The 27,257-nt window shown below is 39.5% G+C and overlaps 4 protein-coding genes across 7 annotated transcripts in view; all 4 read left to right on the top strand.

Annotated features, from left to right (window-relative positions):
* The first annotated feature begins 6,284 nt into the window (after positions 1 to 6,284).
* Positions 6,285 to 8,809, top strand: hoxc9a (homeobox C9a). Its single transcript, XM_032575095.1, has 2 exons — positions 6,285 to 6,930; positions 7,828 to 8,809. The coding sequence occupies exons 1-2, from the start codon at positions 6,387 to 6,389 to the stop codon at positions 8,070 to 8,072; spliced, it is 789 nt and encodes a 262-aa protein (XP_032430986.1). The 5' UTR covers positions 6,285 to 6,386; the 3' UTR covers positions 8,073 to 8,809.
* Positions 8,810 to 11,881: 3,072 nt separating this feature from the next.
* hoxc8a (homeobox C8a) lies at positions 11,882 to 15,513 on the top strand. Its single transcript, XM_032575106.1, has 2 exons — positions 11,882 to 12,666; positions 13,819 to 15,513. The coding sequence occupies exons 1-2, from the start codon at positions 12,231 to 12,233 to the stop codon at positions 14,133 to 14,135; spliced, it is 753 nt and encodes a 250-aa protein (XP_032430997.1). The 5' UTR covers positions 11,882 to 12,230; the 3' UTR covers positions 14,136 to 15,513.
* Positions 15,514 to 18,748: 3,235 nt separating this feature from the next.
* The window catches only part of LOC116727563 (homeobox protein Hox-C4a), a 33,251-nt gene continuing 24,742 nt past the window's right edge, over positions 18,749 to 27,257 (top strand). For all 3 annotated transcript variants that reach the window (XM_032575077.1, XM_032575067.1, XM_032575084.1), the window contains exon 1: positions 18,749 to 18,858. The gene's annotated coding sequence lies outside the window, so the exon portion shown is untranslated. The remainder of the gene's footprint in view (positions 18,859 to 27,257) is intronic.
* Positions 22,879 to 26,757, top strand: hoxc6a (homeobox C6a). Of its 2 annotated transcripts, none has more exons than XM_032575121.1 (2): positions 22,879 to 25,183; positions 25,566 to 26,757. In XM_032575121.1, exons 1-2 carry the CDS (start codon positions 24,787 to 24,789, stop codon positions 25,877 to 25,879), a joined length of 711 nt encoding a protein of 236 aa, XP_032431012.1. In that variant the 5' UTR covers positions 22,879 to 24,786; the 3' UTR covers positions 25,880 to 26,757. The 2 variants fall into 2 exon arrangements, with proteins under 2 accessions (XP_032431012.1, XP_032431020.1); XM_032575129.1 differs by having other exon boundaries at positions 22,881 to 25,183; positions 25,569 to 26,757.

Below are 27,257 nucleotides of genomic sequence, written 5' to 3' on the forward strand. Positions count from 1 at the left end.
GTGTGGATGCGAGGAGGCAAGGAAAGGTAGGATGGATGATTTTGTTTCCTGATTTGGAGGCTGTGCCACAGCTGTCAGCGGGGCTTGCCTGACAGCTCGTGTGGCACGCACTGTGCATGCTTGATCATGTCACTGTTGTTTATATGAAGTTGTCTCGCATAAAAAAAAATCCAGTAAGCATGCTGTTGATTGGTGTTATAACTTTCCTTTTTTAAATAGCAAAACTGGCTGTTGGATTTTTTTTATTTTTTTTAAATTTTGCGTTATGCTGCTGGATCTTGAATGTAGCTGTTAGTTTGGACCAATTTCCTCTCCTGTGATGCTGCAGGGTTAGCTTTTTACTTTTGGAAGAAAAAAAAATTCTTTGTTCCCAAACGAACCATGCAATCGACTGAAAAAGTAAACAAGCAATGTGCGAAATAGTTGCTGAGTTTATACTTGCCCTTTTCCCTCATTGTGCTGGTTGTCGCTCATCATCTTGTTGCCTTTTGCACTGCTGTCTCCTTTCAATGGATATTTGCACGAAGCTGAAGCGTGGTTTAGGTAGTTTCATGTTGTTGGGGTTGGCTTCCTGACTCGGCAACAAGAAACTGCCTTGATTACGTCAGTTCGTCTTCATCAAGGGCACAATTTCCACTGAATTGCCCCCCTATAGGCACCTCCAGGTTTCCCCCCGCAAATGGCATTGTAAATGAACTGGGGCAGCTATACCTTGGACAGAGAAGTTTTGTTTCTTTGCTGTTAGTTTGTGGCGGGGCTGTAAAAAGCTTCTGAGGCTCTCACAAGGAGAATAGGCTGTAAACAAGCAGGGGTAAACTTTTTTAGATTGTGTTGCGTCTGTCGGTTAGGGGCTTTTGTGTGTACGTGCTGTCGCTTCACAATGAAACAAACGCATTGATATTAGACAAAGAAATTTCACATTTTGGACTCACTTTGCAGCTGTTTTGAGGGGATCGTTATTATTATTATTATTATTATTATTTTAATTGAATCGCATTTGTGTTATTTTCAAGATTGCTCTAAACGTTTGTTTGCAAAACTCAAATTTTCATTCGGAAGAGTTCAAATAGAAAATGAAATACTCTTTGTCATTACAAATTAATAGAAGACGAATAACTACATGCAACATCAGGAGACAAACAGATGTGTTTCGCTTAGAGACTCACGTTTGTTTTTTGATAAATGTCATTTTTATTCTTTTTTTTTTTTTTTGCTTTGCTTTGTCACACTTGGTTTTTGATTCTCTTATCAAAAAGATCCAGTTCAATAATTACGTTCATTTCTACCTATTACGGCAAGATTTTAGTAAGATTTTCCACGCTAGAAGCGTTATCCTTTCGTCATTTTTCAGCCTTTTATTTTTATTTGTATTTTTTATTTCGCACAGGTAAATAACTTGTTTGTCGTGCATGGGGTCAGGCCTTATGCGGACCATAACTTAAGGCGTTTGTCCAACAGCAAACAATTTTGTGATTATTGCAAGGTCATTACAAGAAAATCAATCAAACGTGATAGGGATCCAAGATCCCTCAAAAATTGATAGAAAGCGTTTCTCTTTTGGAGCAGTCAACATGTTTTCTGTGTCAGTGTTTATTCCGGTTTGTCATTTTCTTGGCCCCCACCTTTTTTTTGGCTTTAGCGCCACTTGGAAGAGACAGTCTGGAATCCAAAGTCATTTTCATTCAGCACCGTGAATGAGCGTGTCTCTTGGAATGCGCCACTGTACAAAGACTTCACAGTAACAGGAAACAGCCCCACAGAGCTGCACGGATCCAAACTAAAACCGTGCAAGCATAAAACAATTTATGCCACGCCGCAAGTGGCTCTCTTTGCAGCAATCGGAGCCGTTAGACAGGCGCGTCTTTTGGCGGAAGATGAGGATGTGCTGGTCTGACAGCAGCATGATCTGACTTCAAATCCTCTAACGGGTTTCTTCCTTTATTTTATTTTATTTTATTTTTTTGCCTCTCCTCCGCTTTCGAAATATCCGCATATATGTGTAGATATTTGTAACAGTGAGACTTTTTCAGTTAATGACACACAACAAAGGCAACCTTAACGCTGCATATGTTTGAATACTGTTTGAGAAATTGGGCGAAATGCTTTTACATCGATTTTAATGTATTGGCATATTCGGTCTCACTTTCTGTCTCTATGCGTTCAGTTTAACGGCGCGTAATAAAAGCGGACGGTCTAAAACAAAAAGCATACCTAAAGTTTCGTGTTACTTTCACTCAGTGTTATAATTTCATCAACGTAAATCTGTTCCTTTTCCGAAACCATATTTGTGTTGTCATCCTTTTCGGGGGTGAATCATAATAAAAGTCACTTTCGCATAAAATGGGTATCTTCAAAACTGTTGTCAACAAAGATATTACTTGCATTTAATGACATCATGAATATTATCAACATTGGCCAAATTACCTTGGATATATACAAATGAGTACAACATATTGCCGCAGGACACTTTTGAACAGCGGGCCTGATCATCAGTAAAGTTTTATTAGAAGGCTGCAGTTATCTCAGAGTAACGGAAACCGTTTGAAGTTGGATTATCTGAAACCAGAAACTTTCATCTCGGAGAGAGAACTCTCAAATCCAGTTAGTGCAGAAATCCACGGGATCACTGGGCTCTTTAGTTCAAAACATTGTGTTTCAGCCGCGCTATCTGCTTAACACATGGGACTTGCATAAAGAAGTCGTGGTATTCCTTTTGAGTGGGCCCATGTGGAGCCTTGCAGCACACACAGTCTGGTCCAAATATGACACCGAAGGAACTGACCGCGTGTGTTGTGTGGGATGGAAAAAGCAAAAGGGGAAAGTGTTTGATCTGAACCTTGTTTGGCAAATAAATTCTGCTGAGTCGGCGTTATTATATTTTATCACTGTAATGATGAAGAACTATAAAGGAATATGAAGTTAGACTTTTCGAGCTATTTTCTTTGCTAATTTTTTTTTTTGTAGAGGTATTACTATTACTCGTTATTTGTTGGAATCCTTGCTATTTGGAAGAGATTAAGTGCTTTCAATAAAAGAAATGCATTTTTTCATATGATTATGCTTTTGGTAGCAACACGAAGAGGTATTAGACACTTATGTGTTACTGTATTTTATAATCATCTCTTTGTTGGACTGTCGAGCTTTGCATGCTATATATATATATATATATATATATATATATATATATATATATATATATATATATATATATATATATATACTGTTTTTTCAATTTGCAGTTTTTTTTGCATTTTTAAAAATAAAATATTTTTTTAATAAATAAGTTAAAACGTTAGTATATGTTAAGCACTGGTTCTGACTATTGTAATCAGGAAGGAGAATGTCATAGTTAACATTAATTGAATCTTTGGGGAACTGCGGCAACACCCCTTCTCCTTTATCTACGCAGCTGTTCGCTGCTTGGTTTCAGCTCCCACTTTGAATTTAGCTGCACATGGCCATACATAAGGATTACAAAACAGTCAAGCATCATCTGCAGACCAGATATGATTCATATAGCCTTAGTGCTAAGATGCTTTCTCTTTTGTGATGATGTAATGTGAAGCTCTCGCTTACATGTGTGACTCTATGGAAACCTGAAATGGAAGCACGAAATAACTCCTGTGCAAACTTTCATGACAGACTTGGTGTCATGTTTTCGGGGGAATGTTTTAAAGAGCACAATATCTTCTCCTTGATCCGAATTAAAACTGCTCGAGAGGAGCTAAAAGCTGATGTTTTATCCTCATTTAGAGCCATTTTGCTTCCCTTCTGCTGCTTAAATTGGTAATTTCGACTCTTTATTTTTCATGCAGCCTTCTTTTGGAAATATGCCAGAAAACGTGATTCTCCTGTTCACGCACAACATATTATTTTTCCTGGATTTGAACCAGACTTTCAAAATGTAAAAGCAGACAATAATTATCTTTAAGATTATTATTATTATTATTATTATTATTATTATTATTATTATTATTATTATTATTATTATTATTATTCGACATGCTACTGTTGCAGGTCGCAAGAAAATACAGAAAAAGAAAGACAAGAGCACAGGCTTATTTAACATTATCACGTTTTTATTACAAAGTAAGTGGACAAATGAGTAAGACTCATATTGTGGAACTTTTGTTTTAATATCAATTAAATGGTAAGCACACATTAACACATACTAGCACGTGCATGCACGCGCACACAAACAGAGTATGCACGTAATGGACGCAGAACCACCAACCCATTCTCACTCCCAACTCGTCATATCTTGACGCATCGGACGGTCCGTCCTCGTCACATATTGAACCACAGGTGCACTTCCAAAACAATATAAGTGATCTCTTTGGAGTACAATAAATATGTATACAGGATACATAGTGAATTTATATGACTGCATATTAAAGTAATAAATGGCCTGTGAGTGTCATTCATTTACGTTTTTATATCACATGAAGAAACAGGCGTTAACATCCGGCATACAGAAAACAACTTCTTAATATAGCTGATTCATACTATGGCATATACTGTATATGCAGTGTGGATCTGTTTGTTCTCATAAATCCTTGGCAAAACGTTGAACTCGCTCGGTTCAGTCAGCCGCGTTCATCAACAATCACATCACAACACCGTTTGACGTGATCCGGGTTAAGGTCTGCCGTCTGGCCTTTTAAATTTCATGGTTGAATCTGAACTCAGCAAGCAAGAGAAACCCAACACTATCTCAATGTTTTGTTTGAAAAGAACAACAAAGCACGAAGCACCGACTCTCGGTCTTAAACGGTTTGAGACTTAAAATTAAAAAAAAAAAAAAAAAGGAATATTAGGGAGGAAACACCTGGACCTTGACTGGTAGTAGTGACAACAGTAGAGAGGATACACTGCTGTTTGTTATTGATTGTCTAGACGACATTTTTGAAGTGGATGGAATGCACCGCTGAAATAATCGGAGATAACTTTGGAACGATAATGCGCGCTTTTAAACAGTTCAATTTTTATTTTATTTTGTATGTAATCAATATAATAATCTAAAAATTTACCGCATGAACTCTTTGTTCCTCTGTTGCTATTCAGCTTGAGTTTTTAAACTAGTAGTCCAAAATTACCCTGAAAAATTTTACATTGAAAAATATGTGAACTATATATATATATATATGTATATATATATATATATATATATATATATATATATATAATCTCCAAATGAGAGTAGCCTATGTAGGACGTTGTTGTTGTATTTTTCTCCTGTTTTTGTAGTGTTGCGATTTTACTAAGTCGGTGAATCGCTCCTTCTCAGGTGTCAGACATCAGAAGTGTGTTGTGAAGTAAACCGGTAGGATACAATAGTAACATTTTCAATTTTATGAACGCTTTCATGGAGTTGTATACCCCCTTATGTAAACCCCGTCATATCATCTGCTGCTCTCGGCCATTTCAATTTCATTATTTTTATTTTATTTTATTTTTTTTTAGCAGGCGCACACAATGGTGGCGGCTTTTATTTTTTAGCAGGGATCTCAGATGCTCTCCATATTAACGATACGTTTATGAACAATCAAATGGTCCTCGTTAAAATTTATTGATGGGCATAAAAACCTCGAACGGTCACTGGCCGAATATAGTTGGCTTTTTTAGTGGGCTGTGAGTCTGTAAGCCTTCGGAATCTCCTTCTCGGCAGTATCTGCACAAACCCCATTTAGGGAATGTTTGGTCTTCAGGCTCTCGTTAAAAGTCGTGCGAAATGCATCCCTTATTTTGATTCTCCCCCGTTTCCACCGTGCACGTCCCCCTGCTGCAGCTGCGGATGCTCCCGTGGAGGCTTTTCTCTTTATATATCCCTGAAAACAATAAACAGCATTCTACGAGAAGTTATAAACTCCTCACTTTATCAAATGCTGTTTTACCGAGGATAAAAAGAGCCAACGATTCAATAAACGCTTTAATGCTGTAACAGTATCTATTGAAGTAGCATAGAGCTCTGACAGAGATTAATTACACCATCAAATAGTTCCTTGCTTTAACACGCAATGTGCGCAGGTCTGTGCTACGACTGGATAAAGATCTAGCTGCAGCACAGCACATGAATGGTTTCCTTATTTTAAAAAAAAAAGAAATGTTATGGCAATTTTACCTCTATGAGTCCAGGAATGAAGTGAAAGAACACTTTGTTTAATCCCATTTATGTGCATTGGTATCCCTGGATAAGTGGCGCATTGATCCACTGTACAATTTTTGTGGGGGTAAATATAATCACGTGTCAGCGGGTCAGCCAATGGGAGCCAGGGAAGCTTTGAGAAATAATTACCTGCCTTGATTGTTCTATGGCTAGATAAAAAAGTACACATACACTCCATATAATAAACGGATGCATGTAAAAGAGTCGGGGAGGCTTCGACATGTCGACCACGGGTCCCATAAGTAATTATTATGTGGACTCCTTGATCAACCATGAGAACGAGGATGTCCTTGCTGCGACTCGATTCTCTGCTCCCGGTTCGCACCCAGCTGGCCCCCGTCCGACGTCCCTAGTCCCGGAGTGCGCCGACTATCCTTCCTGCAGCTTCGCACCCAAACCGACCGTGTTCTCTACGTCCTGGGCCCCCGGACACTCCCAGTCATCAGTGGTCTACCATCCGTACAGTCACCAGCCGCACTTAGGCACAGACTCGAGGTATATGCGTTCATGGCTGGAGCCGATCTCAGGCGCCGTGCCTTTTCACGGCTACCCGGGGAACGGCAGACATTACGGACTGAAGCCCGACGCCTTCCAGGAGCACAGAGCCGGGGAATGCCTCAGCTCCGCCGGACGGACCTACCCGGATTATCTGTACTGCTCATCCACTGATATGCGAGACAAGACGCCGCAGAACGTCCCCTCTCCGGAGTCGGAGCTTCTTGCGTCTGGGAAGCATAAGGAGGAGAAGCCGGAGCTAGATCCTAGTAAGTTAACGCTTCTTTTACAGCCAGGAAGCATTCTTGTTTTGGTCTGAAACTGTTGTGAAATGGAATTAGAAATGGCTTCTCCCTTTTCCTTGCGGCTCAAATGTGAAACGCCTGTGCTAGAAGGGGGAAAGCTTAAGGAACTATAAAAGACAAACGCTACCAGGCTAATATTGGGGGGCTATAAAAGCAGACGGGGTTGTAAACATGGACTCAAAACTGCAGGATAAAGACGTTGAATTTGGATGGATGCTGTCGGATTTTAGACGTTTTCATTTAAACGTGAACACCCTGAATCTGACATATGAATCTATTCATCAGCAAACTGCTCATGATTCATTTTTACGATTATATTTTGACCCCTGTGTCAGTTAAAGGCGGCATACAAGCCAACTTTTAGTACTGCTTTTTTTTTCCAGAGGGCCTTAATGTGCAACAAATCCACATTCCCACATATGAATTACTTACCAGTCTCCTCAGCTATGATAAGATTGCGTGTTTACAGACACAAATGTATAATTTAGTCTGCTTTATTAAGTCCAAAACTTATCCACAGGCAAATTGAGGAATGTGGGGACAAACTCGAGGACTTTCACCACGGACCTGTAAAGGCTTGAACCACGGGCCATTTTATGAGCCTATAAAGTGAATACGCGCACTGAGTATTTTACGACGGTGTTACTCACAAGTTAAGAGAACAAGAAAGCAAATCAGCGCAGGATTGCTCTGTGTTGGGTTTTATTTAAACTACTAAATGTTAATTTAGCTTGAATGCAAGCTGTAGTGTAAGGTTGACTGTAATCATTTTTATTTTTGCACTTTCTGATGAGTCTTGTTAGCATGGTTTTCGGCGTTCCTCTCTTATTACTATAATTTTTTTTTCTTTTTAATTTGCAGATAACCCCGTGGCCAACTGGATACACGCCCGCTCCACGAGGAAGAAGCGGTGTCCTTACACAAAGTACCAAACTTTGGAACTGGAAAAGGAGTTCTTGTTCAATATGTACCTCACCAGAGACCGCAGATACGAGGTCGCAAGGGTACTGAATCTGACCGAGAGGCAGGTCAAAATCTGGTTTCAGAACCGGCGAATGAAGATGAAGAAAATGAACAAGGACAAGAGCGACAACAAGGAACAATAATGACTGCAGAGGGAGAGAGAGAGAGAAATAACTAATTAATAAAACATGAAAAATAAAAAATATAAAAATGGACAGCACAGATTTACCAAAACATAAAGCCTCCACCACGTCCTTCATCTTATTTGTCACTTTGGTGGATTTGTTTGTTGTACCATTAACCTCAGTCTTTGTGATGCTGAATATAATTTTTAGTGCAAAAAGGATAAAACAAAATAGAGACTTTTGTTGAGAAAACATTCTGCTTTCACTTTTATATTTCTATGTAAGAAAAATCTAAATGAGCAACGTTTGGATGCCACACAATCTCTCCGAAGAAATAGAATACTTGAATTCTTTTTGAATTTCACGAGGAAAAAAAAACTATAATTTATGACGTGAATGTTTATGTTTTTTTGTTTTTTTTTCTTCCATGTTTATTTTATTTGTATACTTCCTGACGCAGGTGTAGAGTATTTTGTACAGAATCAGAAGCATTTGCGAGCGCCTCGTCTGTGTTGTATTTTGTGATAGCTGTTGCTGTAAATGTGCTTTATTTGTTTGTTTGTCTTCCTTTCTTTCTTTCTTTCTTTCTTTCTTTCTTTCTTTCTTTCTTTCTTTCTTTCTTTCTTCTTTCTTTCTTTCTTTCTTTCTTTCTTTCTTTCTTTCTTTCTTTCAAGATTTTGGCCATGTAGCTGGCGAGTTTTAATTAAAGAGTGTAGCTAAATAGAGCTCTGCAAATATAATCATGATCACATAAAGGCTTGTTTTCTGTGTTCATTTGGGATGTTATGCAAGTGGAATTTGGCTACACGGGAGGTTGGGCTTTAATAAGGAAACGCATAATGAGGAAACTCGTTTTCTTTAAAAACAGCAGGCGTGTTTAAGGCAATCGCGTTTTTTTTTTTTTTTTTTTGCTAAGGCTGCAAAGGCCTTAATTAGGAAAGGTTGGGCTCAAAATGAGGTTAAATTGAAAGCACGTTTACATTTTCGCCGTTTTGGCGAGCGTCTTTTAAGCTACTATCAAGGACGACACAGGTCAGATTTGCAGCTGAGCATTTTTAGAAAATCAAATTTAAAAATCTGTGTTTTACCTCCGAGCAACAATAGTACAACCTATATCTTAATAATATCCCCACAATTAAAAAAGGCATTTGCAATATTAAATGAGTATGTCTAGATCCTAAAACTTCCACTTAACCTTTTAATTTTTAACTTGCGTTTGGTAATGCACACACACACACACACACGCAAGCACAACACACACGCACACACACACATACACACAGAGTGCACAGAGGTTTCCAACTGTATACATGTCCACCAAGGCTTCAAAGATCGCAGAGAGAGAGAGAGGGAAAAAATATGCTGACAGAATTTGAACGGCTAAACTTTTAAGTGAGAGACAATTTCCCTTGTCTCACGTTTGTTTCCTGGGATAGGCCTAAATTGCCTTTTTGTGGTGGCAAACAATGCAGACAGGATGCTGTAATTTCAAAGCCCGATCCCAGCGCATTTCCGCTCAGCTCTGCTCAGCTCAGCTCAGGCCGGACAAAGATGCCAGTTTTACAGCCCCTGTTGGAGCTCGGGCTGTTTGTCTCAAATGCAGACGAACAAAGCAAACTCGACTCGCTGGCTAGACGTCTGGGCTAAATTACTTTATGGTTTTAATGGACGGTGCTGCTGCTGCTGAACTCGTTCAAAGCACTGATCGTAGGGGGACTTTTTTCCCTTTCCACTGATAGGCTAACCGCCCCTGCACTTCGTCACAGGAGTGGTCGATTAGTCTACAATTGGATGGAGGGAAGTCAATAATTATTATGCACAAATATGAGAGCTGCACTGCAGATATCTCTTGGCAATCTTGCAGTTAGTCAGCATAACAGAAAACAGCGCAGCATCGGTTTAAAGTGCCATAAAATAAGATTTCTCTTTGTTGGCGCAGGGATTTGGTCAACTAATTTATTGAAGTAAAAGGCCAGATATTTTCCAATTTTCGGGGACAAATGGGAACATCATTCACAACCGCATCGCAGATGTTTCTGATTGGTCGAAACGGTTAGTTTAGGAGAAGGTTCCTAACACTAGATGACGCTGTTGATCAACGTTTTGACCAGGGATCCCATGTCTTTTGAAGGTGGGGGATGGGGGGATGTTTTACAAGTCTGTGGCTTTGCTAAAGAGTGAAAAGTAACCCTGTCGATGACAATGTGACAGATATGCCCACGCACCACATTTGCTGTAATAGCCCACAAAGCGGCTCATTCTGAGAGCGGCGCACCTAACTTTGGACGTGGCCACAGAGGATGTCCACAAGCAGGACACAAGCATATACACTGCTCAAAAAAATAAAGGGAACACTTAAACAGGTGTTTAACACTTAAAGTGTTCCCTTTATTTTTTTGAGCAGTATATATATATATATATATATATATATATATATATATATATATATATATATATATATATATATATATATATATATATATCAGTTATCAGTTATCAGTTATATCAATTATATATATATATATAATGTGGACTACTTAACTAACTCAATAACATCAAATATAAAATATTTGCCCATACCCTAACCGAGTGGCAAATGTTTATTTGTAGAAAAAAACAAGCATCAATAGCAAGAGGTAGAAGTCATATTTGACATAAGATAACATTTTATTAGCATTTAGAACATAATACTGCAATGAAAATTTGGCAAGACACATCTATATTATTATTATTGTTATTATTATTATTATTATTAGTAGTAGTAGTAGTGGTATCAATAATAATAATAATAATAATACTAATACTAATAATAATAATAATAATAATAATATAGAAAATAGAACAATTGTAAATAAGAATATTTTAATTTGCTACACTTTGATTTGAATCCTCACTACTACTACTCTGTTGTAATGTGTACTCCAGCAGTCCAAAGTCTTCAAGAAGTGATTGGCAATCTGCATATTTATAGAGTGTAAAAGGTCTATAAACTCGCCCAGTGCTCCTTTCACATTTTACGATGATGCGCATAAAACATCAGTGACTCCACTATAACGTGTGTGGCATATTTGGACTAAAGGACCATATGAAGGTGTACGGAGCTTGAAACTGTGCATGTTTTCACTGTATACACAGTTGAGCACCCCAGAGGTACCATTTTTTGGACCTCGCCTTGTGAAAAATTTATTGCTGATCCTCGTAGTTTTTTTTACGCGGTCAGTTAGTTGCTACCTATACTATTTATAATTTGCCTTTGTTATTTCCGTGTCACGGTGCGTCACAGCGCTTGATGGCACGAACATGTTAGCATGGCCTTCACTGGATACTGACAGGAAAGTTTTTTGCCTGAAAATCCATTATTCTACATGCTATGTCAGCTATTGTCAAATGTTTCTTTAGATTTGGGGTTTTCATATTTCAAAACAGCATAGCAATCTTAGAGGGTATTGCTGACCCACTGAGGGTCATTAAAGGTCAATGATAATGCAAAAAGAATGGCATTTGTATATGTTTCAAACGGGAAATCCTCGCGATCCTAAACACTTCTCAGCCTTTATAGTCAATAAATTCAAACTGTAGTGGAAGTGCATCTTTTGAACCCCCTTTAACGTCTTTGGTCAACTTGTAACAAAGCTCTGCTGTGATAAACACAACATTGATCATATTTACAGCCTATTAGATTGTTGGGTTATGATTAGTGAATCTCCTCTCAAGGTGGATATACGTAGGGCCCACGTCTGACCGGTCACGGAAAGATGAAGGGGTGGGGGGGCTACAGAGGAGAGGTGGGGGTGGTTGGGTGGGAAGCTTGGGGGGAAAAAAAGGAAAAAGAAAGAAAAGAGCAGTGTCTGTGACTGTGCCGCCAGCTTTAACACATCCAAAGCGCATGCCATGTGCCGGGTTTGACTGTGCAAGGATCGGAGGGGAAGAAGAAGAAGACGCTCACAACGCTAGAAATCCGATGAGAGGAACGGCTCAGAGAGAGTGAGCTGCCGTAGATTGTCCAAAGGGGCAGCGTTTCTCACAGTTCCGGTTTGTCTGTCTGTGTGTGCGCGCTGTGTGCGAGAGTTGGGACCCCAAACAAAAGGCTGCCATCATCCTACAGGATATCTTCAGCTTGCGAGAGAGAGAGAGAGGGAGAGAGAAAGACCGAATCTGCTTGATGCTTAACCGAACATGAGCTCCTATTTTGTTAACCCTCTTTTTTCTAAATACAAAGGCAGCGAGTCACTGGAGCCAACTTACTACGACTGCAGGTTCCCACAAAGCGTCGCCCGCAGCCACACGCTAGTTTACGGACCCGGTGCCGCCGCGCCGGGCTTCCAGCACCCGACCCATCATGTTCAGGACTTTTTCCACCACGGAACCACGGGGATCTCCAATCCGGGATACCAGCAGAACCCCTGCGCTCTCGCGTGCCACGGCGACGCGACTAAATTTTATGGATACGAAGCCCTTCCGAGGCAAACGCTTTATGGTGCCCAGCAAGACGCGAGCCTAGCGCAATACCCGGACTGTAAATCGTCGAGCAGCTCTAACCCCGGAGAAGGACAAGGCCACTTAAATCAAAACTCCTCTCCCAGTCTTATGTTTCCTTGGATGAGACCCCACGGTCAGAATCAAACAGCTATTGTTTTATTATTCCTCACTCTTGCTCTGTCTGTCTATTAGAGAGTGTATATGTGTGTGTGTCCGTGTTTCTGTGTATATGTGCATGTGCATGAAACATATGCTCAAGTATAGGCTACTAGAGTATTTTTTAAATAGTGTAATAAAATAAGTGAGGGAACATGATGGGGCAGATACAACCTGAGCTGCAGGCAGCTGTTCCTCTGCAGCACATGTCTATACAGGGCTTCTTTCAAACCGCTGAATATTACACATCCCAGCTCATAACAACTATGCTCTTTGAAGCCCAAAAATCGCTCACTTAGACTTTTCCACAAACTAACGGGGAGATGATGGGGTGATTGGGCATGTGGACCTTCAGCATTCAAACAGACACTGCTATTCAGTGCGTTTAGCCTTCATCTCGATCATGCAGAATCCTTGTACCCGTAGTCTTTAAAGGGTAATTTGACCCACAGGCCCACTGTGGCTCAGGCTCAAACTGGTCATAATCGTGAGAGCTTTGTGGGTAATGTAATTCCAATCATCATGGGCCATTCTGGTCAGGATATCAGGCTGCAGGAACTCCACAGAGATACAAACCTCATGCAGTTATTGTGCATCAGTTGAGAATCCCATCTGTCATTTTCTGGTCAAAGTTTCAGTGTGTGAGCGAAAATATGTGTGACAGGTTGATACATATCTAAATTTGCATAGTACATTGTACTTAGTTGTGCAAATGGAATTAATCCAGTAAAGCAGTTGAATGAGTGGATTGAGTGATATATACATAATACACACACACACACACACACATATATATATATATATATATATATATATATATATATATATATATATATATATATATATATATATATATATATATATATATATATATATATATATATATATATATATATATATATATATATATATATATATATATATATATATATATAGCTATTGCTTGCTGAACACAAACATAGTGGAGGGCTATTGCCTTCTGATTGCTACTCCTGAAAAGAGATTTTCCCCCACACTTTCCAAGAAAATTCTGATTCAACTCGATTAGTGTTTCATTCGTATCCACCGTTTTTATTCATCAGTGTGTTTTCAGTGCGTCAAGCTAACCTCTGACTTTATATCACCCAAGCCCCAGGCAGAAGGAACGGGAGACAAACCTACAGCCGCTACCAGACCCTCGAACTGGAGAAGGAGTTCCTCTTCAATCCTTATCTGACCCGCAAGAGGAGGATTGAGGTGTCCCATGCCCTGAGCCTCACCGAGCGTCAGGTGAAGATCTGGTTTCAGAACAGGAGGATGAAGTGGAAAAAGGAGAACAACAAAGACAAGTTTCCTGGTCAGAGAGGGGAGGCCGAAGCCGAGGCCGAGGAAGAGGGCAACGAGGACGGTGAAGGGGACGAGGGGGAAGAGAAAGAAGCGGAAGAGAAAGAAGAAAGCAAGGAGTGATTTTTATGGTCCTTTTTATGGTTATATGGCTGGAAACGAGAGAAAAAAAAATGAGAGCGGTCCCATAAACAGACGAAGAGCCACAAGGAGGCAGAGAGCGTCATTTTTATGACCACCCTTCCCATTTTGTCAAGAGGGAACAGGAATCCCACCAATATTGCTGTCATAAATAGACAGAATTCTCTTTCTCCCCCACTCGTTTTCCCCAACATGATCCCAACATTGCCATTTCGAAGACGCGATGCAAAGCTAGTAGAATTTTCTTTAATATTAGGACTCTCACCCATGCACAAAAATACAAGGGGCAAATTAAAAACGCATGTTAGATTGAAAATGGCTTTGTTTCCATAGTTTCTTTTTCTTCAAATTTGCTTTTTGTATCAAAGAAGTCAAAATTAGAACGTGATCAATGACGCCGACTTGTTGTAAATAGATGCAAGAACATTTCAGACTCGAAGCTATAAAAGAAACGTAGGGCCTGTAACTTATTAGTAAGTGTTCAGACATCATCGCACTGTTACATCAGGCTGTAAACGACAACATTTCGATTTGATTTTTACAATAATTACATTTCATTTCCTTCTGATTTTTACGTGAACGGCGCATAGCCATGATAGCTCCTCCAACATCCTTCGCTTTTCCTCGGATCACCAGGGAAATACAACTGTTTGAAATCCTTTGATGCTACCTATGTAAACCTGGGGGAAATTGCAATAGAGATTTCTGAATATAGAGATTTCATATGGTTTTTAATTTTTAAAGTGTTCTATATCAGCCTTATATTATTAAGTTATGCGTGTAGCATTTACCCGAAAATACAATAAACACTTGTTGAAGACTATTTTTCTTTTCTTTTTATTATTATTTCTTTTTGGAGTCTTGGGAAGACGATTTAGCTCAAAGCCAAGCGAACAAATTATTATGACTATTTTTTGTTTTGTTTTGTTTAGGGAAATTGTACCACAGCACTACCTAAAGCTCAGAGCTCTTTCCTCGCATCATTTCTTATATTCCACACATGCGTGGCATCGCTCTGATCTGATTGCAAGCTATTTTCCCCAACAACTAAAAACTGCCTACGACGCACAAAAACTGCGTTTTAATGACACCTGCAACAACGACAAGAATTTTAAAGTTTTAGAAAGGGAACTTTTTATTTTACTGTTCTGGTGATATAGAGTAGTTGTTTGTTTTTTTTTTTCTTTGCACTGAATATAATCTTTATGTACGTCTTGTTCTATATTGATGTTAACATAACAATATGCTCGTTTTCTTGTTGTTTCTCCTGTGAAAGACGGAATTGTGTGTTCCCTCATGCCCCGCCCCCCTCGCCATTGTTGATGTAAAATCACAAATAAACAAGATGGCTCACATTCAATTCTGCTTTTCATGTTTTTATTTATTCTTTGTCACACAGCACGTTAATATCGTACAAGTATTAGCACACATAACAACGAGAAACCTTCATAAGTGTTAGAAAACTAAACCCGTTTCCCATTGGCGCACCTCTTCGTTAGCGCCAATGAGACCCAGAGTTCTTGCACTTGTAATGGTGCCTCATTACAAATAATTAAATCATTTCAGTCAGCTGGGACTAAACATCTTGATGCTTTGATTATTCTTCTTTTTTTCCTGCTAATACCTTTTAGCCTCTTGAACATTTGCACATGCACGTTAAACATCCTCTTGGCCACACTAATTAAACTTTCTGGCACATAAAACAAAAACACACACCAGTCATGCGTCTGCAGATGTCTCAGTGTACCTTTTAAGGAAAATGACTGGGAATCCCTCTCACAGCATGCTCGTGCCCCGCATCCCGAGCTGTATTTGATTCATCCTCTTAATAAGAAACTTCCTCTCTTCGGGGAGAACCGGAGACTTGTTTTTAATGAATCTTGAGAAGAGTAATGGCTGTTTCAGATGAGATGAACAAACATCTGACCTGTGATGTTAATAATCGCACAAAGTAATGGAAAAAGCGAAGAAAGATGGGGGACGGGGGCTTAAATCTGTCTGTACAGTGCAAGGTGTTTGTATGAAACCATGTAAGGCGTGCTGGCTAAAGCTCCAGAGTGATGGAATCAAAGCAGAAGCAACGAGCAGCTTTTCGCGTTTCGCATCCGTGGCTTGAAAAAGAAATTTCAGCTTGGAACGCGAGATCTGGGAAGAACATTTAAATCAGCTTAAAATCTAGTTGCTCATTCGCCCTATTGTCCTGCAGCGGAGGCTGCCGGAGATGTTGTTGGGCTGCTGTACGTAGTGCCGTTGTATTAGAAAAACAAAATTAGAATCTTACACCGATTTTCCACATTTTTTAAAAAAAATTTCAGATAGCTGTAATTCTTTAATTAAATTTTACGTGTATTTTTAATACAATCTCTCCTTACAGAAAAGTACTAAGTCGCGTTCTGTGTACTAATGCTTTTCATTGTCAGGCGTCTAAAAATATTTAAAGCCCCCGGAGTTGTGTGTTTTACCCGCTTTCTGATTCCTTTCCACTCAATTACAACTTATTTGAGTACAACCAAAACCTATACACGGGACAGTGTTGATGCAAATTCTCAAAATGTAAATATATGCTATGTGGACACAGACCGTTGTTTGATCTTATGAAGCAGTTTTTTTTTTTTTATTCCAGCATTTATACTTTTAGATATTTTTAGGATTTTTTCCCCCTAACTTGTGTAACAAAGTTTAATGCAGGATGGGGGGGAAACATTCAGCTTTCCTAAATGTTATTTGTTATTTGTCGAAATTTGTTATTCCCTTACTCTTAAATTTTCTGTTTTTTATATTTAGGCCAACCCCATCATGACACGTTTAGAATGTAGTAAATATTCAATTATTTTGGCTCATCTTAAAAAAAGTATTTTTTGTCTTTTAGACGTCAAAAACCCGGATGGGTACCTAGAACCTGATTTTCCAGTTGAGTATAGCTTTATTTTGCCCTCACTTGGTTCAGCCTGAGACCTTTAAAGCGAACAATGAGACTCGGCATATCTCCGGTTTATCATTGCTCTTGATTGTGTCATTTCTTTCCCAAACCTCACGTGGGTTCTTTTTTTTTTTTTTTGCTGACTTGAAAATCTAAACATAAAATAATGCCGGTCGTGTCCCAAACCCGCAATGTGCCCCAAAGCCAAATTCTTCTTCTCTTTTGTACGTCACACTGTGTGTGTGTCCGTGTATATTTTCTCTCTCTCTTTCTCTTTTTTTTTTTTTGAAGCAGAGCGTTATATTACCTATAAAGTTTAGTGTACCTGCAGTAAACTTTATTGGGGTGTAAAGACCGGTCTCGCAAGGGCCTGCACTTCTGCAGCGCAGAGGGGAGAACACGGCCTGCATCCGAGGAGCCTGTGAGAGAAGTTACCTCTGTTTTAGATGAGATGTTGTAGATGGAATCATAAGTGTCATTTTATTGTTGTGTCGTTGAGAGTAGAAGAAGATGGAATCTTTCTAAGCTTGTAGAATGGGCTTAATTTAGAGCATTAGCCTTATCTTGGTTTTGATTGCTTCCTTGTGTTTCGATGACTCTGACGTATCCGAGAAAAAAGCGGACCAACGATTGAGTTAACACAGCGTTTACTATGTTTTTTCTAATTTATAAATGCTCAGGTTCATTGTTCACAAAAGTGACGTTGAAAATCTGAGCCATATTGTCAGGAGACAAAAAAAAACCCCTTCACATTAGATTGTTGAGCTAAGACTGTCTAATATTTCACCTTTTTGCACCTTTGCAGAACTTTGTTTATTACTCAATCCACTCTGGAATTATTTTTGTTTTGGTATCCTTACTTATGGAGGAGCTTGTTGATGTTGAATTTCTTATATCAGATGAACTTGGCTGTCAACCTAGTCAGAGATACCATAATGTTGAAGTGTTATAATAATACTAATAGAAATATTCCTTTCAAATCGCCTCCATCTATAAATCCCCCGCCCTTACACTCTCATTTTATTTATTTATGTATTATTTATTTATTGTGGCTTTTTGGGGGCATATCTTTGCGCCTTGTTAGATAGGGGAAGTGGCGGATTTTGTTCAAATTTCAGAAATGTAACTTAATGTGGAATATCAGCATAATTGCGGTTCTTGTGGTGCGCGGCAGATTTTGGTTTTGCCCTATCATAAAAAAGGGAAGTAAAAGATGGGTGCAAACATTCCTGGTTGTTAAAAGGAAGAAATTTACAGCTGAGTAATAAAAGTTTACGACTGAACCCTGGCTGCGATTGGCTGGAGCGAGCCACGTGGCCCAGGCTCTATGAACATGAACTTTATGCTGTTGTCTATTCTCTGCTCCTTCCCTTGTATCAGCGGCCGACTAAAATGCAAGGAGCGCAGACACGTCTATTCCCCCCCCCCCGTTAGTGTAAAAACAAATCCAGCTCGGCCGTTTTGGGGTGCGGCTGCGTGTCACATATTCACCCGATCTTCGCGACTTCCTGGCGGTGGGATCTTCGGGACAGTCGCCGCCTATGCCAAGCCGCTGCCTGCGATGATCTCTCCCCCTCTTTTGCCTCCCCCCTCCTCCTCCTCTGGAGGCAATAAAACCGCGACTGGGAAAGCAAAAAGAGCAAGCAAGCCTGCAAGAAAATACTTTCCCGGCAGACAGAGCTCCTTATCGACAAAACAGAAGATGCGCGCGGTGCTGTTCTCGCCCCCTTCGCCACTCTGACCCTACAACAGTTCTGGACCACAAACTATTAAGAGCCCTCTCAGGTAGGATTGCACCCTTCTTCTTAATTTGCTTATCTCCATTTTTGTGGTGCTGTTGCTGCTGCTGGTCTGAAACGGTGAATAATGAGAGAGCACACGTAAGATCATAGAAGTTGACGGTGTCCATTCTGTGTGTAGTTGACCTGACCTGCAGATGCCCGGAGCGCTTGCCATGATACTCCTCGCTGGTGTGCGCACCTGCGTGTGGGTAAGCCTGCCGGCTGAAAAGATCAGCCGGCAGCATTTAAGAAGTGCAGTACCCGCTCTGTTGTGATAAACAGCCCCCTGATACTTAACTTTCTCATCACTCATAGGCCCTTCTGACCATGCGCTGGCGAATTACTCTCAGAGCTGGCTGAGCTCCTTTAAGTATTTTCTGCTCGCTCACTTTTTGCCACGGGTTTAGAGGCTGATATCTATGCGCAACACCGGCCACGTTTATGTCATAAACGCACACATAAGCACATATGCATATGTAGAATATAATGTGTGGTTTTAAAAAAAGAGAAAGGTCCCAACAGTGCCCCCTAGTGACCGAAAGCGGATACATGCTTGGGCTTGTGTTGAGGCTTGTTTACGCCTACTGGTTTTCGGCGGAGGGTTACTGCGGATGTCAGCTGACCCAGCTGATAGACCGCTGCCAGCATGTTGCTGCTCAGTCAGGCTTCTAGAAAGGAGTGTCTCTCAGAGACTGATTTGTTGTTCTCGATTGTCCACATGGGAGATCTGCTCTTCTTTCTTGTGGTTTCTGTTTCGATTTTGAAAAAAAAAAACAAAAAAAAACAAGCAATGCAACATTTCTTGTCAGGCCACGCTTTGTGACATAAACTATGACGACATTATAGTTATCATGGTAACTAATTCTGGCTGCTAATTCTGTCATCGTATGGGCTTCTCATGTTCTTATGGAGAAAAAAAATAAAATTAAATTAAATATACAGTATATATCTATATATATATCTATATATATAGATATATAGATATATATATAATTTTCAATTATGGCTAAGCCACCTGTATATATATATATATATATATTTAAACTGATTGTAAAAACAACAATAACTAAAATACAATTATCACAAGCATTTGAATAATAATAATAATAATAATAATAATAATAATAATAATAATAATAATAATAATAATAAAGTTGGAAATATTAAAATCACAAGCTGTGTTTCTGAGTTAGCAGGAAAAAGTTTAAACCAGACATCTCAAACAAAACTTACAGAAACAGAAACAAATACAAAGAAGTATCAGCACCATCATTTTAAGCAAAATTTGTTTTGAAAAGCCAAAGTCTACAATAAAATTTTCAATTATGGCTAAGCCACCTGTATATATATATATATATATATATATATATATATATATATATATATATATATATATATATATATATATATATATATATATATATATATAGCACATAGTTTTTCCCACAGAAAAACTATGTGCTTCAGATCAATAGACATGGTATGACCAATGAGGGAAAATGTCCTCTGAACATATCTTCAGACAGTAACATGACCTGGATGGTATAAAAATTCTTCCAGTATACCTCAATTCAATAATAATAATAATAATAATAATAATAATAATAATAGTAACATCTTGTAACTTTCTTGATATAATAATACACAGCAGAGGATAAAGTCTGCCTTACAGCGAGAACAAAGAGTGAACAATGTAACAATATATTAGCCAAAATACAAGATTAGACTTGTACTATGAAGTGTTATGTAAAAAACCCACAAAGTCTAATTACTGAGAAAATACCTTAAAAATACCTCAAAGCTAGCACAGCGTTTGCGTGCGTGTGTGTGGGTGTGGGTGTGTGTGTGTGTGTGTGTGTGGGAGAGAGAAAAAGAGGGAGGGAGAAAGAGACAGAGAGTACAGGAGGAGGGGCATTACTCAGGAGGGGCATTTTTAAAGCTGAAAACATTTGTTTTGTTTTTTTTTAATCCGCTTTGAAAAATATCTTTTCTCTTTGTTTTAATAACGTTTCTGAAACAAAACATTCTGCTGTGTGATGAAGAGGCTTCGTGTGTTCCATTATGCTGCTGCTGCTGCTCCTGCTGCTACTGCTTCGCAGCATTTTCAAGCACGGAAATTATAATTTCTGAAAAAGTCTCTGTAAATTCGTACAAGCTTACTGTAATACTTGGGGGTGGGTTGTTTCTTTTTCTTCCTGTGAAACCTTGCTGGTGACGTGGATCGTGTCTTGCTGCAGCCCCGGCGCTCCCTACAAAGAAAGAGAGAGAGGAAGGAATTGTCATTTAATGGATGCAATTTGGTTTAATCTTAGTTTAAAATAAGGGGGACAATGCACAGTCCATTGTTTAGCGGTGTAGTTTTTTTTTTTTTTTTTTTAAGCAGAGATGGCTAGCGTAAAACTTCATGAAGTCATGAATCTGTCCGCGTCACCGCATTTAGAACCTCACTTACAAATCCCGACAGGGCCCAAAATTTTGGCCCCGCTAATGGTCATAATTTATGATGTGTGGATCAACATGTGCTCATTGGGCAACAGCTTCCTGAGTGCTTAACGAGCATAAAGTCGAACACTTCCGGGCATTAATTGGACCGACCGGCCACGGCAAAGTGCTTATAGAGGAGCTTTACATTGTTAGTATGAGAATAAGTCCTTATTAGAAGCGAGGAGAGGGGAAACAGCAGAAAAGCATCAGGGCTGAGAGTTTGCTTCCATCGCTGCGTTTTTAATCATAGCTGATAATGTAGGAATTTTAAAGGTCCCGTGTAGCTAATGCTGAGTTATGCCGTGACGTTTGAAAGTTGGCTCTGTCTGCGAGTGAGTAAAAGGAAAGCATTAGGTTCTCTGATGTGGGGATGGGGATGGGGGCGCGGGGGAGATATTAGGGCTGAAAACTTCAGGGGGTGATTAAAGCCTAGGGTAAAAACTATAATAATAATAATAATAATAATAATAATAATAATAATAATAATAATAATAATAATAATAATAATAATAATAATAACACGCAATATGCACAACCACAAATTATCAGAACATCTTAATGTATCTATCTTGTGAATTATAATCCGGGGGAAATTTCTCAAAATTATAACAACATAATGGACTGGACACTTTCCTACTCTTAAACCTTCTTTTCACATTGGAGTTCACTCCAAATGTCCCTTTAAAAAGCAAATCTCGCAAACGCGGACCAAACGGCGTCCTCCCGCCGTCCATCCCAAATGCGTGCATGTGATTTGCCTCACGGGCCGCAATAAAACACTAAAACTCTGGGGAAAGAATGACCTTTCTGATTCTACACACTGACACAACCTCTGCTGCATTCCAGTCCGCACATTGCCTCCACTGTTCGAACCCTTTAATTTACAGCCTTCGACTCCATGGACCCGCGTGTTTTTCCTGTTTGTGTATGAGCAACAATGAAACAGGGAGGTTGGAGTGGGGGAGCGGAGGGGACGGGGGGGAGGTAACGTGTGCGGAAAAACCAAAATAGTCTCAGAAGGGATATTTCTGATTTTTTTTAAAATATAGAACAATTTGATGGATTTTGTCATGTGCTGGAAATGGTCAATTTTGAGGCATATTTAGCATTTACTACACGTTGAAAACAATAACATTTTCAGTATGACTAAAAGCGCCAAGTAATCTAAGAGACGTAATCAACAACATAAATCCTATATTGTCATTATGTGTTCACTAATAACGAAAATTTGCTTGTTAGCTCTTGGCAAACATCGCCATGCCTCTGGTTTTATGAGGATGAAATATAATAGTTATAGAAAGAAAGCACAGATTGTCCTTTACTATGTAGTTTTTAGTCCTGCTTTTTAATTGCAGGACTAATTATAGACATTAATTTCAAATTTATTTGGTAAAGATATTCTCAAGAACAACAATTTCCGCATTTCCTAATTCCAGTTGCATTTAACCTACATTCGAGATACTTCAATATATATATATATATATATATATATATATATATATATATATATATATATAGCAAAACAGGAATTGTGCCGCGTTGCACAGTAAGTTTTCTGTGCTTTGTTTGCCTCTCGTCTGTGTGATGCGCGGATGTCACATATGGTCATGAAAGGGTGAAGGGAAACTTTTATTGCACCGTCCACTTCCTCCTCTTTTGTTGCCTTCTCTTTTTATGGTCTTTTTAGGATCGCACCCCTTCTTCTTCCACAGAAAACAACAGAACAAGCAGGGTTGTACATTTCAGGCAACGCGTATTTATTTTTATTGGATAAGATCAATGAGCTGAACCAGCATGGCCGCTCCAGCCAGAGCGACTGGGCTAAACCAGACGTTTTCAATGGCCTTATCGATTATTTTATTGGTATCAATTATGGCTCGTTGCAAAACGGAGGGATAATGCGGATTGTCGTTTCAAGTGCATGCATGCAAGTTTTTTTTTTATTATTTGTATATTTTCCATTTAGTTTAAAAGCATTTAAATTGGGGGTCAATGAGATGCTGGTCAGACATAATGCTCTCTTACAAAATACTCCTAACGATAATAAAACAGAAAATAAGCATTTTATCTTGAGTTGAATTGCATTTTTTAAACAATTTAAAAGCAGTCCATTTTACCCTAAAATGGCTAAAAGTTTTTTCCCAAAACACCCTCCGAGTAATTCGCAAAAGCATAATTTGCTGCAAAGGTAATTATCAGTTAGTGTTTACTCCTTTGTGTGTGCGTGTGTGGGTGCGTGTGGGTGTGTGTGTGTGCGTGAGTGTGAGTGTGTGTTGCAGGAACGTCGAGGTTAGCTCAGAACAAAGCAAAAACTCAGAAACATCTGTACCAAGATTAGGACTCCTCGCCATACAAACTTCACATGGTGTCTGATACTTTATTTATCAATGATTTCTGACGCACTGGGTACAGTTGGCCGGCAGGGGGGAAGTGGTGTGCGAATAAGTAAAATTTCTTTTTTTTCCATTAAAACGGAGGATTTATGCTCTCATATTAGCTTGTAAGAGCCTTTTTTTTTGCCCCGCTCCGTCCATACACAGTGTCTGCATTGCTTTTCATTTCTTACTTGAGTTTGCTTTGCTGCAGAGAGACAGTTGTTGGTGAGCTGGGGAACGTCACTTGTTTTATTGCCCTCACAGAAGAGAAACCATAGACGCATTCTTACCCCGAGCACATTAACCCCCGTCTTTAGTTCACGTTTACAAAGGTGACATAAACATGCTTAGAATTTTAGACCCAAAGGAATGATCGGGAGTTTATCAGGCTTTTTTTTCTTTTTTAAGATGAGCACTAATGCCTAATATTTATCTTGATATCTTGCAAGTTTTTATCATGGTAGTATTTTCTAATGTGCATCTTCTGAGCCTGATATAAAAATGACATTATTCATATTTCCTGTTTCTCTTGGTGACCATGCATGCGGTTTTTCTTTTGCCTTAAAATTGAGCCAAATAGAAAATAAAACAAGAGAACCTTCCCATCCAGTCAAGCTGGATGGTGCGCTTGTACTTTGCCGTCTGCCTTGTGTTTATCGGCATTTAGCACCAATGCTCAGCGCAGCTCTGAGCTAAAAGCTACAGTTTCGCCTCAACTTCCCGCCTCTCAATTGGTCGGGAATGGTCAGCTGACGTTGTCATATTGTCTCTCACTGAGCCAAGCCTCAGCTATTACACTCGGGCTCCTTTTTTTTTTTTTTTTTTTTTTTTTTTTTTTCGCGTCTTAACCGGAGATTGGAAATTAATAATATTCAATCCTCAAAAGTAGCCCCGCGACCACGCAGGAGAGGCAGCAACTCGAGAGGGGGGAAAATACGGGCGATTTTTTGGGGAGGAAGGTGTGGTTGGTTGACTTGACACAGGCGGGAGGGAGATTTACTGGAGAAGGAAGATTGAAAAGAGACCCGATAAAGAAGTGGGGAAGAGTTGGAGAGAAGGGTTACAAGCAAGGTATGAATTCTTATTTCGCAAACCCGTCGCTCTCCTGCCATTTGTCCGGTGGTCAAGAGGTTCTGCCCAACGTTCCCCTGAACTCCACCACCTATGACACAGTGAGACATTTTTCGTCGTACGGCGCCGCTGTGACCCAGAATCGGATATATGCCCCTTTCTACTCCCCTCAGGAGAATGTGGTGTTCGGCTCCGGTAGGGCGCAGTACGAGTACGGATCCAACGTATTCCTCCAGGACAAGGACGTCCTGCCAAGCTGCAGGCAGACAAACATGGGACTCGGCTCGCAGAGCCACATTGCCCAGGAGTACAGTCTGGATCAGGGGAGGGCAGGAGCCCAGGAGCAGAAGAGCAACATCCCGATCTACCCGTGGATGCAGCGCATGAACTCACACAGCGGTGAGTTTTACTACGACCAAATAAATTAGGGAAATGGGCCAGTTTTACGATATGTCTTACCAAGAGAGTAAGTTACTTTTTATGGCCCCATAAAACATTACTGTATCTGCTCGATTTGTGAGATGGGCCTTAACATGTGCAAACAAACAGCTTTCATTTTAACACTACTGTGGTGATGATAACTGGTGACTTGAAACAGAGAAATTGGATTAAAACGATTTAATAATTTTTGCATTAAAATAAAAACAAATATGCCCTCACTCTATCAGCTAAATTCCTAATCGCGTTTCCCTGCAGATTTAGATTAAACCACATGCTGTAAATCCTGATAAGTAATTCTATAATCAGGGAGTAAATTTGTGCATTTTACTTTGTGCTCCAGCAGGAGTGGGCTACGGGACGGACAGGCGCAGGGGACGTCAGATCTACTCTCGCTACCAAACGCTGGAACTGGAAAAGGAATTCCACTTCAACCGCTACCTGACCAGGCGCAGACGCATCGAGATCGCCAACGCGCTGTGCCTCACGGAGCGGCAAATCAAGATTTGGTTCCAGAACCGGCGCATGAAGTGGAAGAAGGAGAGCAACCTGACCTCCACCGTGACTGGAAGTGAACAGACAGGAGCTGCTCAGGAGGAGGAACGGAGTGGGAGCGCAGTGGAAGAAGGGAAGGATGAACACAAGAAAAAGGAATAACTGGGAAGAATAGCGCGCACGTGTGTGTGTGTGTGTTCATGGAAGTGAAGAGGGGAGGGGAGGGGGTGGGGGGGTCACCTCATGACCATGAAAGTCCAACATAACTACCTAAAAAAAAGAATCTATAAAGACTTGACTTCACTGCATGATGGTTATACCCGCTGCTCTTTATCTCATCTTGACCACAGCAGTTGTGGAGCACTAAATATTCAAAACATTTTTCCATCCACAGTTTGATCTCTGTGACATTTGGAGCACTAAGGTGTTTTGTCAATATTATAAATATCAATGTCTCACATGTATTGTGAAAATAATAATAATAATATTATTATTAATAATAATAATATTAATAATAATAGAAACGAAGAAAAATAAGTATTATTTTCCTGGTATTTTTCCAAACACCAGGAAAAAAAAAATTCTGTATTTACCCACAGCCAATTCCTCACTGTGAACTCTTTGATCACCTCACCAAATACAGTGTTGGTTTGACTTTGCTCATGCACACGCACATTCCACGGCGTTCCAAGGAACACAATGCAAACTAGTACTTGAACTGTCCACAGATTTAGAAAAAAAGAGACAAAAAAGATTAAAGTTGCACGGTTGACCCTCAAGCTTGTATATATATAATAAAAGTAGCATAACAGCATATTATGCAAGTTCCGCAAGAGCTGTGCATTTAGCCGCTTGGATTTTGGCGCAGGATAACGTAAAAGAATAGCGCCACTTCTTCTTTGAATCATTTGACACCATATGCTCTTTTCTTTTTGTTGTGAGACAGATTTGTACACTAGTAATTCTTCACCTTTTGAGTGCTATGATTTCATGTTTTTGTCATATTTGTGTATCAGCAAATAAAATCTTTGTAAAACTTGCATCGTTGTCTGGTCTTTGCTGTGCGCAATGCTCTGTTTGGGCTCTGTTTGGGCGGACAAATGTGGCGTATCAGGCAGGTTTTACGAGTTGATCACAAAAATGAGAGGGGTTTGCAAAGCTGGAGCCTGTTCCAGAGGCACAGCAAGTTCTGCAATGATGCGGATTTGGAGGATTAGAAAGGGGTGGATAGATGGAAGTGATTGTTTTAACGCAAACTTTGGTCTGTGTACGAGTAACGTTTCAATGTTGGGAGAGCACTGAAGAGTTCTGGGGAATATGTTATTATTATTATTATTATTATTATTATTATTATTATTATTGTTATTATTATTATTATTATTATTTTTATTTTTATTTTTATTTTTATTATTGCTGTAGTTTACGTTTATTAAACTGACAAGGTTAATATACGATCAAACAGCTACTACTTTTTTTTAAAAAATAACAATAATAATTAATATTATTTTTACTTATGACCTCGAAGCGCGTCCCTGGCACA

The sequence above is a fragment of the Xiphophorus hellerii genome, chromosome 1, assembly GCF_003331165.1.
Source record: "Xiphophorus hellerii strain 12219 chromosome 1, Xiphophorus_hellerii-4.1, whole genome shotgun sequence".
Lineage (NCBI taxonomy): Eukaryota > Metazoa > Chordata > Actinopteri > Cyprinodontiformes > Poeciliidae > Xiphophorus > Xiphophorus hellerii.